This window comes from Anser brachyrhynchus (genome assembly GCF_964034855.1).
Source record: "Anser brachyrhynchus genome assembly, chromosome: 1".
NCBI lineage: Eukaryota > Metazoa > Chordata > Aves > Anseriformes > Anatidae > Anser > Anser brachyrhynchus.
The window spans coordinates 211,560,314-211,573,584 of NC_137694.1; the positions used below are offsets into that span (position 1 = coordinate 211,560,314).

The 13,271-nt window shown below is 57.9% G+C and overlaps 2 protein-coding genes across 3 annotated transcripts; both read right to left on the bottom strand.

The window, feature by feature from the left end:
• Window positions 1-330: 330 nt before the first annotated feature.
• Window positions 331-3,141, bottom strand: NEU3 (neuraminidase 3). Of its 2 annotated transcripts, none has more exons than XM_080590239.1 (4): window positions 3,062-3,141; window positions 2,138-2,203; window positions 1,792-2,025; window positions 331-1,623 (listed from the first exon to the last, which is right to left on the bottom strand). In XM_080590239.1, the coding sequence occupies exons 2-4, from the start codon at window positions 2,162-2,164 to the stop codon at window positions 553-555; spliced, it is 1,332 nt and encodes a 443-aa protein (XP_080446365.1). In that variant the 5' UTR covers window positions 2,165-2,203; window positions 3,062-3,141; the 3' UTR covers window positions 331-552. The 2 variants fall into 2 exon arrangements, with proteins under 2 accessions (XP_080446365.1, XP_080446366.1); XM_080590240.1 differs by having other exon boundaries at window positions 2,138-2,198; window positions 3,062-3,127.
• Window positions 3,142-3,258: 117 nt separating this feature from the next.
• SPCS2 (signal peptidase complex subunit 2) lies at window positions 3,259-9,687 on the bottom strand. The gene is made up of 5 exons (XM_080559998.1): window positions 9,553-9,687; window positions 7,160-7,243; window positions 6,451-6,615; window positions 4,635-4,765; window positions 3,259-4,015 (listed from the first exon to the last, which is right to left on the bottom strand). Exons 1-5 carry the CDS (start codon window positions 9,628-9,630, stop codon window positions 3,829-3,831), a joined length of 645 nt encoding a protein of 214 aa, XP_080416124.1. The 5' UTR covers window positions 9,631-9,687; the 3' UTR covers window positions 3,259-3,828.
• Between the last annotated feature and the right edge of the window lie 3,584 nt (window positions 9,688-13,271).

Sequence of the window (13,271 nt, forward strand, 5' to 3'; positions counted from 1 at the left end):
CCCCATGTCCCACGTCTCCTTCACCCCATGTCCCACGTCCCTTCACTCCATCTCCCATGTCCTCACACCGTCCCCTTTGCCTCCTTCTGCCACCCGGGACCGGTCGGATTCCACCCATCTGTGGAGGATTTTATTTGCCGGTGGCACAAGGACGTGAGACTGTGATGAGCTGCCACCGTCACCCCCAGGGACAAAGCCACCGCCTGTCCCCTGCGGCTGGGCTCACGTCTGAGTGCCCTTCCCTGCAGGAAAAACTCAGGGAATGGAAAACTGGGGGAAAAAAACTATAGAAAAGAGGAATCATCTCATGCCATGTGAGAGCGGCAGGAATTTGTAACTAAAACCTCATGTTTGGGTTTTCCCCATGATGCTTTCGGTGGCATCTTCTGCTTTTTTTGCCATGACAAGGAGGGGAGCTGGGAATGCTGATTTTTGAGGAGTGTTTCGGGTCCTGGTGTGGGCTGGTGCCACCCCGGGGCCCCCCCGCACCCAGCTCCCACCAACCCCACGGCGGCCAACGATGCACATCACTCATTAAAAAAAACGAACGCGTCAATTAAAAGCCGCACGACCCCGCTTCTCCTCCTCCGGGGTCGCGCCCAGAAGAATTTCCTCCGAGGTCTCCCCGCTGTCACCTCCATCCCTTGGGGACAAAACCTCTAAAACGGGTCCGTTCCCATGGCACGGCGCTTCGGCACCGCCGCCGGTGCTCAGGGCGAAGAGGCAGAAGGCGATCTCCTCGCAGGCACTGGTGGCCCCGCGCTCGAACAAGCACCCGAAGACGCCTTTGGGGCAGGCGGCCAGGTCGGAATACCCACAGGGTCCCTCCTGCAGCACCCACGGGTGCCTCCAGCCCGCCCCGTCCGGCGGCGCGGTGTTGACGTAGATGCCCAGGTCGCGGCGGCGCCGCCGGTCGGTGGGGTGGGAGTAGAGCAGCCAGTGCTGGGCGTCTTCGGCACCGTCGGGCGCGGCGAAGCTCACCACGCTGCCCTGGCACCCCTGCGGCGGCTCGCGCAGCGCCGGGCATCGCGCCGGGAGCCCGAAGCGGAGCCCGCGGTCGGTGCTGAGCGCGACGGCCCGGCAGCGGCACGGCGTGCGGGCGCTGCAGTACAACAACGTCCCCCGGTCCCCGCAGCCGATTTCGGCCACTTGGCACTCGCCCGTCCGCATGCCCCGCAGCAGCGAGCCCTTGCGCCAGCTCCGTCCCGTGTCGTCGCTGTAGAAGATGAAGGCGTGCGGGCGGGTGCAGCAGGGCAGCGGCAGCCCGCAGAGCCGCCCGTGCACGTAGTAGGTGTAGGCGGGCACGGCCAGGCGCCCCGAGGCCAGCTGCACCCCGTGGCCCGGCCCCACGGCGAAGGTGGCCCAGCGGGGCAGGTCGGCGCCGACGGCCTCGTCGGTGACGTCCCGCAGCGCGCTCCAGCTCCGGCCCCCGTCGCGGCTGGCGGCGCAGCAGAGGCGCGCGGCGCTGCGTCCCGCCAGGATCTGGTGCCACTCGGTCACCCGCCGCTCCACGCAGATGCAGAAGAGGAAGACGGTGCCGCTCGACGCCTCGTAGACCGGGCACGGGTTCATGGTGCGGCGGCCGGGCAGCGCCAGCCCCGGCAGCTCCTCCACGGGCCCCCACTGCGGGGACAACGGGGTTGGGACCACGGGGTCCCCACCACCAAACCCCAAAACTTGCCGCCCCCTTTCTTCCCAAAGCACGACCCCGCTCCAACAGACATCGCGACCCATCCCAACGCCCCGCTTTTAATAGTTTTGACTTTTTTTTTTTTTTTTTCCCTGCCTTACCTCAACCGCGTGGCCTCTGCGGAGGCCCCGCCGCAGCACCAGGTACTCGGCGTCCTCGTCGCGGGCGGACGAGCGCTTCTCGGCGAAGGCCAGGAAGGTGGCGGGGGGGACGTGGAGCAGCGCGGGGATGCGGTAGGTGACCCCGCCGGCCGCCTCCTGCCGGAACAGCGTCTCCCTGGGGGGGCTCAGCAGGGCCCCCGCAAGCTGCGGGCGCTCCCCGGACCCCCGCAGCCGCTGGGAAGGAAGAGGCGGGATGGGGGGGTAGTGAAAGGGTTTAATGATCGCAAAAGAATGGGGCTGGCTCCTGGTGGCCCCCCCTCAAAGCAGGGGTGGGGACAGGACTCACCTTGAGCCAGGTGACGGCCTGGGCCATGGTGGCGGCCCGGCGGCCCTGTCCCCGAGGGGACCTGAGCTGGGGGGGAGTTGGGGGGGTCAGAGCCCCTCGGTCCCATTACATGAAAGCCTCCTTCCTTCCCCCCCCCAGGACATCCCCAAGACCCCCCCAAACCCCCATTAACACCCCCCGCGTCCCCACCCTGGAGTCCCCAAGCATCCCCCAGACCCCAAAACCTGCCTACGGCCCCCATAACCCCTGCCACCCCCCCAGCCCCACTCCCCTACACCCCTGCACACCCCAATCCCCCCCTGCATCCCCCCCCCGCACCAAAACCCATGGGCAGACACCCCCCAAACCCTGCATCCCCCATTCCCCCCCCCCCCATTTTCCCCAGATTCCCCAATTTCCCACCCCCCCCCCGCACCAAACGCCCCTGCATCCCCCCGTACATCCCCCGACCCCCCCCCCACGGTTTCCCCAATTTCCCCCAATTCCTCCCCCCCCCCCGCACCAAACACCCCCACAACCCCTATGGGTGAACTCCCCCCATCCCTGCATCCCCCGATCCCCCCCCCCCCAGATTCCCCAATTTCCCCCAATTCCCCCCCCCCCAAACACCCCTGCACCCCCCCTGCATCCCCCGATCCCCCTCGTCTTCCCCAATTTCCCCCCCCCCCCGGCACCAAACACCCCCGTACCCCCCCCTTGCATCCCCCAATCCCCCCCCAAACACCCCTGCACCCCCCGATCCCCCCCCATTTCCCCAATTTCCCCCAATTCCCCCCCCCCCAGGCACCAAACACCCCCGCACCCCCCTCCCGGCCCTCTCCCCCCCCCGGCCCGATTCCCCCTATACCCCCCCATACCCCCCCATACCCCCCTGCCCCCCCGACCCCCTGGTCCCCCCCCAACCCTCCGACCCCCCCCCGGCACCTCTCGGCTCCCGGCCCCCCCCCGCCGCCGCTCCCGTCCCGGTTCCGCCGCGCTGCGCCCGCCCCGCTCCGCCCCCGGCTCCGCCCGGCCCCGTTCCCCGGGGGGGGGGGAGGGCGTTAAAGGACCTTCCCCGAACCGCCCCCCCCCCAAAAAAACCCCGGGATGCGCCCCAAGAGATGCTCAGGCAGAGGCTCGCGGCGGTTCGACCCTTTTATTGCAAAAAAATCCGTTTAGAAAAGGCCGGGGTACAGCGGGAGGCGTGGGATGGGGACAAGGTGGGGGGGGGGGCAAAAAGGGGGGGCAGCTGGACACCACAGCGACGTTCCCAGCTGAAAAAAAACCTTTTCTTCCTTTTATTTTCACCTCGCAGGCAAGCTTTCCTGCCCTAACGTACAGAAGCAGCGCATTTATCTCCCCCCCCCCACCCCAACACATACAAGGCTTTGATATAAAACGATCCCCCCCCCCTTCCCCCCCCCAATTAAATACAAAAATAAAGAAAACTCGTTTGCGGGTGGACGCTTTGTTTCCCTACGCGGATTTTGTCCTGAATTCCTACCGCAAGTTCACCAGCAGAAAGGCAAAAGGTAGCAAAAGGCGATGCCGACGAGATAAAAAAGCCCCCCCTCCGGCCACGCGTTGAGGGGGCGGGGGGCTCATCCGAACTGGAATGGGATTTCAGGACAAAAGCCGAGGCAATTAGCTTTGCTCGTTGACTTTATTGGTATTAATTTAGCATGATCTCGGGAGGCAGGCGGCGGCGGGACTCATTTGGTTTTCCTCTCCAGGGCCAGGCTATCGTGCAGCTTGGAGACCTCGGGCTCGTAGGCCTCCATCACCAGCGTCCCGTTGGCGTCGAAGAATTTCGCGATGGATTTGGTGAACTCGGCTTCTCTCTGCTGCTTGGTCTTCCCGCTGATGAAAGTCAGCTTCAGGGTGTACTTGTCGTCAAACCTGCAGGGAGAGCAGCGAGATTTCAGGACAGAATTCACCGAATCTGGCCCAGGATGGTGAAGCCAAGGGGGAACCCTCGTTTTTGGCACGGGGAAAGCCCCAGGAGGGGTCCCAGCACCCAGCACCCCATGTGGGAGCTCACCCAGGCTTTAATTATAACACAATTAAAGGGTTTTTATACTCTTTGTAAGGGATCAGGCTTTCCCCCCCCGTTTTAAAAAGAAGCACAACGTGAACGTTTGTGGCGGAGAACTGCTCGGCGCTACTCCCTTTTTTAGGGACGGCGATCTTGATGGGGGTGGAACAAGATTTGTAGGTACGAAACTAAGGGAAAATATTTTGGATGATCCTACAGAGACACGAGTGGAAACAGCGCACACAAGACTGGCAGGAGCTTTACTGATCGCTGCTGCTTCTGAGTAATTCCGTGGCAAATATTAACCACGGCTTGCCGGGGAAGCAGCAAAGAGCACGACAGAGTAGCCAGTGCAGAAAGCTCACGTCCCCGGTGCTGTGACACCAGTATTTTCCCCCATTTTGTTTTAAGGTATCCTAAATGCAGCTTTCCTGCCCCGCCGTGGAGCACGCGGTAACTACAGGCCAACCGAAGCTCCGATACCGTTTGAGACTGGAGGAGAGCTGCCACACGTCATCGGGGTCCATCCCGGCTGGGTCTTTTCTGTGAGCTACCAGGAAAATGCTCTTCTCTTTGTAGGAGGTGTAGATGGTCAGGATTCCCATCATCACAAAATATGTTCGGAAAGGTTAAGGAAACTGAGACGCTGAAGATAGGCAAGGAAGGAGCCGGGGTCCCCTGAGACAGCGCCTTTCAGCCACCTCTCGCGGCGTTATCATTCCCAGCCAGCTGTTTGGCTGACGTCCCGCGAGCACGGGAAGCTAAATAATAACTGGGGCACTTTCCTAGGATCTTTGCACCGGCACAAGAGCACCAACCGGTGGCTGGAAGCAGTGGGGAAAGCGAGAACCCGCTACGGGCTTTGAAGAACAAAATTTCCGGGCCAGCTGCACAGAATGCTTCGTGAAACCCTTAAGTAAAGCAGAAATCACAGCAATGAAATATTCCTTTCCGTTACTTTGCTAATTATTTGGAGCAACATCTGCAGGAGATGGTGGCAAAGTGCGAGCCACAGAATAAGCGCTATTTTTCTGTTGAGCACGAATCAAGCAATTTCTCTCATTTTCAGGAGTAAATCACCCCAAATGCTGGGGGATGAAGTATCCCGGAGCTCATGCCGAGTGCCAAACAGACAAAAAACAGCCTACAACAAGGACGGGACTTGCCCAGCTAGCGACACTGCGGCTCCCAGGTCAGCAACAAGCTTCCAGGCTGCCTCACCGATGCCAAAGCCGCCCTTGAGAGCAGGCCCGTGGGCGGCTCTGGGCCAGCGCTGCTCGTCTGGCACATCCGTTCGTGCTGGAAATCCTCTGTCACGTCCATTTGCGTTGTAAAACCTCCGCAGACGTCTGTCCCCCTGGAGGAACTGCGAAGAAATCGGTGGCACAGACCCCGACTGCCCAACCGCGTGCACACACACACAAACCCACTCCAGCAGTGCCGCGTTAGAAGCAGTACCGCCAGTATTTTTTGGTATTTCAGAGTTAACCCTTTAACTAGAGCTGGTTCTAAGCATTTAAACCCCGATTTGTAGCGCTGCCCCCCTAAACTCAGCACCTGCTCCTCTCCGAGAGAGGTGCTGGCAAGAATTACCCCCGCTCCACTTCCCACTCGCAGTAGCCGAGATGTTGTACTAGGGGAGGACAGAGGTTTCCGTAGCCACACTACAATTAAAAAAAACACAACAAAAACCACACAAAACAAAACCCTGAAGCTTTTAAGGGCTGATTTCCAGTTTGGGATTAACACCCCTAAGCTGAGGAACGTCTGCACAGCTGTCAGATTTAGGAAACGGGGGTCAGCGCAGCCAGGGGGGTGATTCAGCTGCCCAGGAGGCTGCTGCGGGCTTCGGAGCGAGCTGAATTGCTGCCCAGCCTCTGCTCTAACGGGCAGTTTGCAGCCCCATCGCGCACAGATCACCCGCATTTCAGCGCGTGACCATCAGATGACGACCACCCAGACAGGCACGGAGCTGCCCATCACGCGGAAAACGGCTGGGAGTCAGCCGGTCGCCGCGCCGCAGGCGGCAAGATCCCCGCGTGCCTGAAAACGGGAAGACCGAGAAGGGCTCGTGGGGAAAATAAAACCCTTCTGGCGCAAGTTTCACAGAATCACGGGACTGGAGGGGTTGGAAGGGACCTCAAGGGATCAGCGGGTCCAACCCCCCTGCCAAAGCAGGATCCCTGGAGGGAACGTGCTTCGGATGGGACTCGAATTTGGAGTCGGACTCGATAATTCTCGGGGGTCCCTTCCAGCTTGGGATATTCCGGGATTCTAGACGGGACAAGGCAGGCAAAGGATATGAGACGACACAAAACGCAAGGACCGGCTTGGATTCAGGGAAGGGGTGCAGGTAATCCCAGATGAGGGCTACGATGGCGAAGAGACACGAGATGGTGCAGATGATGAGGCGGCCGTCGATCAGACGGAAGTTTTCGACGTATTTGTACTTCTCCAGGAGGACCTGCGGGAGAATCGTGCAGCCGGGTTTACCTTGTGCTTTTTAATACATTTTACAAACCTTCTGAAAAGGCTTTAGACAAAACGACCTACTTCGTGCGGGTCGGCCGAACAGAAACCTTATGCATAATTAATATCACCTCGGACACCACGGTAATTGCTGTTACTGCAAGCACAAAAGCTGCTGTAGCCAATTCAGATCCACAGGAATCAAGAAACAAGATACAGAATTAGCATGGGTACAGGCACTTCACGAACAAAACGTAAATGTTTAACGAGTTCTTAAGCTAAATATAAAGCCCAAGGCGCAGAGGATTCACCTAAAGGGCTAAAATAAAAAGCCCAGCTCCACCAAATTCAACCCAACTCGCTGAAAGCACGCTGCAAGGGGCCGAGGAAGCACGGGAGCTGCTGGGTACTGCGGGGAAACAGCCGCAGGCCGATCCCCGAATTCTCTGTGCAGTTTCACATCGCTCTGTGTTTGAAAGCCTTCAGGAAGGCAAAGGCCCGGGTGGCTCCGAGCAGGGGGAGCTCGTCGTGGGACGTACCTTTTTGGCAGAATCGTCCAAGGAATTTTTCACGGCCGACCCGTCCCATTTGTCAATTTTGACTGGCTTGTCGTCGATCTTCCACTGCAACGGGAAGAAAAAGGAGTTAATTGCCCCCGGAGAGTTTGGCACCGGTTAGGGTCGCATTTGAACACACTCGTTCCTGTCGGGAGCACAAAAGGGAAGAGAAAACCCAAAGATCCTACAGGACAGCTGCTGTTTGTGACCCGAGCCTAACCAGGACTCGCTCTGTTACTGCTGTCAGCCCCAGAAAGCTGCAGTTAGGGCTTCACGCTTGCCTTGATGCTTCAGAGCAAGGAAGTCACAAGCGGACTCTTTGCGGGTGGAAGACAAGAGGAAAACGTCAAAGGACCCTCAGCAGTCTGGGCACGAGCGACAAATATAAAGGCACGACAAAGAAAGGAAGTTTCAGGCCGACCATCGTCCTGCACGGAACAAAAAGACTTTGAAGCCCTTCAGTATTCAGACTGTCCCCAAACTGCGCTGCAGGAGCAGGTCCTTCAGCAAGAAGGGACCCCAGACACAATGGCTCGGGTGCTGCAAGGCCTTAGTTTTCCTCTGAAATGTATTTTTTGGTGGCGACTCCTTCTCGCCACAGTCGGACCCGTGAGTCCGAGCCCTTTTTGTTTGTAGCAGCCCGTTATTTCAACCCGCTGTTGGAAGTTTGCGTTCTAGCTGTCAGCGGAAGCGATTCTCAACCTCCCTCGTCTTACTTCCCGCTCCTGGAGCTCCCCAGACGGATTTACCACGTACCTGTCACGAAAGCTCCTTTCCTCCTCTGGAAATCAACGCAAATGAAACCGTTTTAAAGTAAGAGGTGAAACCTGATCTGCTCCCCCCGTGTCCGCACAGGGCAAAGCGCGATCATCCCCCAGGATCCGCGGGTATGAATTACGCGGGGCACAGCAAACGTCACCAAGGGTGGCTTACGAGGGGCCAGAGGAACGGCCAGGAGCCTTTAAACAGACAACCAAGGAGCTCTCCTGTCGGTGGATGTTACGAAATATTTCAGGCAGCTGCTGGGTCACATTTTTCAAGCCACTTTCCGAGGTCAGTACAGCGTACAATACCAAAAGCCAAACCCTTTTCCAGGGAAGAACACAGAACTCCCTCAAACGTTTATCCGTCCTTCTAAAAGCATCTACAGCAGCTTTATTTCTTGCCCTTCGGAATTCCCAAGGACAGAAGGATCAAGAGCTAGAGTAGGGAAAGGGAAAAAAATGCCTGTTTTCTTCTCCCAGTTGGAAAGCTGGAAGTCAAAAACCCCTAGGAAACAACCCCTGCGCCCAGCCCCCGTTACCTCATCCCACTGGGAAATCAAAAAAGCCTTGAGGAAAACCATTCAGACCTGCCCTCGCTGCTCTCAGGGGCAGGCTCCGTGTCTGGCAAGGGAGAGGAAGGGAAGACAACGAGCCCGTCCACGGGCAACCTTACTTTGCTTGGCAAAACCCTAAAAGGGAGAGCTTTTCTGAGACAGCACCAGGTGCGTAGGCTACAGGATTATTCCCACGAGGTGCGGAAAACCCCCGTTATTTTAGGGACAAAAGGGTCGACTGGCGTTGCACGTGCAGGACAGCACAGCTGGATTCTCTGCTGGATCCGTGAGGAACCGAACCCTGAACTCAGCTTTGCCCGCGGGGAAATATTCTCCCCTTTCTCGTATTCGCGCAGCTCAAAGGAAGGCGAGCGAGCCTTGCTAAGGAGGAAAGGAAAGCCTGCAGCGTCTGTTTTTGCCGTCGGTAAAACATCTTGAAAAAAGGCCGAGTCTTTACAGCTGGTCAAACCCTTCCCCTGCTGCTTTTGGCGAATAATAACCAACAAAGTAAACGGGCAGGACTTCACAGCACGGGGAACCTTCGCAGGCCAGCGGGAGTTTCTCCAAACCAGACCTGCCTCGAAGCACAGCTGCGTTTTTTTTTTTTTTCCCCAAAGACCATTGAAAGAATCGTTCTGAAGAAGTAAAAACCGAGCAAATGTTTTGAGTAATGTTTCCCCATGTTTCTGGAGCTAGGACAGGACACCCCGAACGTAAAACGTGCCAGTGCTCTCAGGCTTGTTCCCAAGGGAGAGCGAGAAGCCAGAGGCCCCCACACCGAGCAGTGCCAGAGGGGGACCAGTCCCCCGGGGTCTCTGGTGAATTTAAATAAAAAAAAAAGGAGCTGCATTTACTCCTTTTGAAGCTGTCTGCAGCTCTCGCTGGGGAATCACACCCTAAAAACAGCCGGCGTGCTCTGCGACAAGAGGAACGGGCAGGCGGGCAGCTCGGACGGCGCCCAGCACCCTGGGAGCCTGCCGAGGTCCCGATGTGAGGCCAGCGGGCACGGTCCCACTTCCCGCGTCCCTTCCGTGGCTGGGCCCTGCCCTCCTCTTACCTCGGGGACTGTTTTTGCACGCTTTGAAGCCTCGCCTCCCGGCGACAGCAGCTTGCCCGGCGTCACAGCCCGGTGCATCTACCTCATGGTCGGGACTCACGTTTTCAATCCGCCTGCCGAGGCCTGGTTCTCCTCCCTAAAGCCTGAGAGGACGGAATCAGCGCCGAAGCTCAGCTTTCTGCCCTTCTTCTCTGAAATAAAACCGACGGCTTCCTAGGTACGTTGGAAAACTAGCTGGGAAATATCAAGGAGAAAAGCTCAGGAATCGAGAAACGAATGAGAATAAAGCCCCGGGCTTATTATTAAAAGCCTGAGGATTTTAAAGCGATTTTACAGGCGCCTGCACTCCATCCCTGGGGGCACAGGGCCGCTAACGCTTCACTTAGAGAAGGGATTTGCGCAGAGGGGGGCGTCGATACTCAAAAAAAAAAAGAGTGGAGGCACTGCCACAATCATCTCCCCAGCTTTACCTGGGAAGCCCGCGGCAGCGCGAGAGCTGGATTCGTGCCCCTTGCCCTCCGTCCTCACCCACACGATGCCGGAGCTGCCAGCTAACAGCGGCGACAGCCAATATTGATCTCTCCCGGAGCCGGGAAGCAGCACTTTCGGAGGCGCACGTGGAGCCCACGTGGCATTTTTTAAATAAAGCTGTTACCGGGGGGGAAAAAATAAATCTAATCTTAGACCGCGTAAAGCGGAGAGCGGAACCAGCAGCTCCTCGCTCCTGCTCAGCCTCAACCCGTTCTGCTTCGAGGCAGAAACAGGCGGATAAACGCGGGGCGGCTCACGCCGGAGAGGATCTGGCGGTGGGGACACGTCTGCAGTTTGGGACGCCAGGCAGGGCGAAGCTTTGGCCTTCCCTTTACCTCCGTTCTCGGTTAGCGCCGAGGCTGCGGGAGAGGAGCCGAAGGAGGCGCTTACAGGAGGCAACAAACGTCCACGCGAGCGCAGCGACACGCACGCGCCTCTCCGCTGCAGCTCCGGGGGAAAGAGGAACGCCGGCAGCCCCCCCACGGATCAGCGCGAGGGGAGGCAGAGCTGCAGGGGGCACGACGACGTCCCGTGGAGCACGGCAGACGCCAACACGTCCGCTCCTGAAGCCAGAAGGAGGAATTTCGCTATCACGTTATTTACTTTGACCACTTCGGGCGCGAGATCGGAAGCCTCAAAGGGAAAACTTCGATTTGGTTCCAGCCTGAGTGGGGGCGGGGTGTAAAACAGAACCCAGCTATTCTGAAACCATCGTCAGCGTGGGTGCGACTCGACTCCCTTCTGTTAAAAATCGAGTGAAATGGCATCACGTCGGAGGCCTCACTTCTCCTCCCCACCAGGGAAAGCTCCCCAGGGGAAGCAAACGTGGTGTTCTGCAGCCAGGGGACTTGGGACCTGGCCACACAGCCCTGTAAGAACGAGGCTTCAGCACCAAGCGTGGCCGGCGGCTACCTTATTTGAAACTAAGAGAAGATAAAAAAAAAAAATATAGAAATGCAACTTCGGAAAGCCAGAAACCAGCCTCCCGGGGACCCCGGCTGCTCAGTAAAGCTGCTGCCTGCAGCAGCCAGGAAGCATTCTGCTGTTAGCTCCAAGAAAGGGGCAGGAACACAAGCGCTTCGTGTCACTGCAGCCACCGCCGCATCCGAGCACGCACACAGCTCCTTTGTCGAGCTCTCACCTTCCCCTAAACCCCTGCTCACCGTTCCCTCCTCAGCGGGAGACAAACCCCAGGGGAAGTTTCAAGACGTTCACGTCTCGGACGCGAGGCGCAGCACGAACTTCACCTTTTTCCCCTGCCTTGTTCCTTCTGCTCTCCTGCCAGCCTCATTTACACCACGTCCAACTCCAGCCTGCGACACCTTCTGGCAGCCGCCTTGTCTCTTCGAATCTCGCTCGGAAGTTTACGGCGCGCTTTGGGTATTGCAAACATAAACAATCAAGCCACAGAGTAACAAAGATTTGTTGCCATCAACATTTGTTGCCATCAACACCAGTGCAGGCTACCTAAGCTCTTCAAGGAGAGTAATATCCCTGCATTGCACCTGATCTGTGTTTTCTAGTAGAAGGGCGGAAAGAAAACAGCTTCCCCTTCTTAAACCCTACGATCAGGAACTTCTAACAGGCCTCAAAGGAACATCCGCAGCAGCTGGGAACCAGGATGTGGCTTGCGAAACCTAAAAAAAAGGGCTGAGGCTCTGGTTAAGAACTCAGTGCCGTGCTGCTGGCAGCTCAGAGAAATAAAATGGTGAAACCTCAAGGTGCTGAGGACCCGAGAGTCGCTGTCACGCCAGCCTGAAGTCAGCCAGCGCGCGCTCCGGGGTGGCCCTGGTTACGTGAGGTCAGGAGGAGCTACCTGATTTTCACGGACACTGAAAGAACATGAGAAGGACAAAAGAAAGCGGGGAAAAAAGCAGGTAATTAATGTGCCTGTCTTCCTAAACTCCCCCTGATTCAGCTTACCAGCAAAGTACAAACAGGTACGTGAAACGAGCAGCCTGTCGTAGGACTTCCAAGCCTTGGCGCTGAGGCGCTGTTTTTCAATTTGAGAAAAACGTGAGCAATTAGGGACTGAGAAGACAATTTTCCAGGTGATACCTCTGCAACAGATAGCCCGGTTCCCGAAAACGGTCAGATTTCATCTAAGTCATCAAGGGGGAGGAAATGAAGGCGCATGGATCAGCACTGGGAAGAAAGGGAGAGGAAAACAGAGCGGACTCAAGCGTGCACACGTGCTTTGTGCACAAACCCTGACGGAACTTCTCAGTGAGTTCTTCCGGAGCGATTCAGCTCCCGCAGCAGCAGTGCCTTTCCCTCACCAACGATCTCATTTCCTTCCGAAATAACCAGCGCTCGGACACACGGCACGTGGCGGAGGCCGCGGGGATGCCTCGAGAGCGTGACACTTGTTAAGTTCCTGCAGCGTAACCACAAAGCGCTCTCGTTTCAGAGCTGCAAGCCGAGCACACCTGCGGGAGACGTCCGGAGATATTTCGCCGGCACCGTCCCCTAACAGAATTTACTTAGGGGGTTAGCTGACCATTTTAAAGAAACGCCACCAGACGTTGCATACAGCGAGGGTGACTTCAGCAGATACGCAGCAAGGGTGACCTCAGCTTCAGCAGACACGAGGAAACGGCGCTCATTAGGAATTAGGGGTATACAGAGATTAATGAAAATAGAAATGAAAATAGAGTTAAAGCGTTTCCAAGTGCAGCCGGCCCTCTTTTGAAGTTGAGCGGAAGATGCCACATACGCCACTCTGTGGATACGCCCTGACACAGGGGCAGCTGCTTTTGTCTTCTCGGGAATAAAAGGGAATAAAACGCCCCCAGATCTTTAGTTTTGCCTGCCAGCAGGGCCCAGCAACCCCCAGACACAACAAAGGGGCTGCGCCACGAGCACCTGAAACCGGGCTGCGAGCAAAGCTGCTGCTCCGAAGGCGGACCAGGGAGGGGTTTGGGGTGGAAGGGGCCCTAAAGCCCTCTCAGCCTGGGCACCCCCAGCCCCTCTGGGCAGCCTGGGCCAGGCCCTCAGCGCCCTCAGAGGGAAGAATTTCTTCCCAACGCCTCCCCTGAGCCTCCCCCCCTGCCAGGCTCCAGCCGGTGCCCCTCGTCCTGTCCCCCCAGCCCTGACCAAGAGCCCCTCCCCAGCTTCCCTGCCTCCCCCTGCAGGCCCTGGCAGGCCGCCTGGAGCTCCCCCGTCCCGCCCCGCACCTTGTCGAGCAG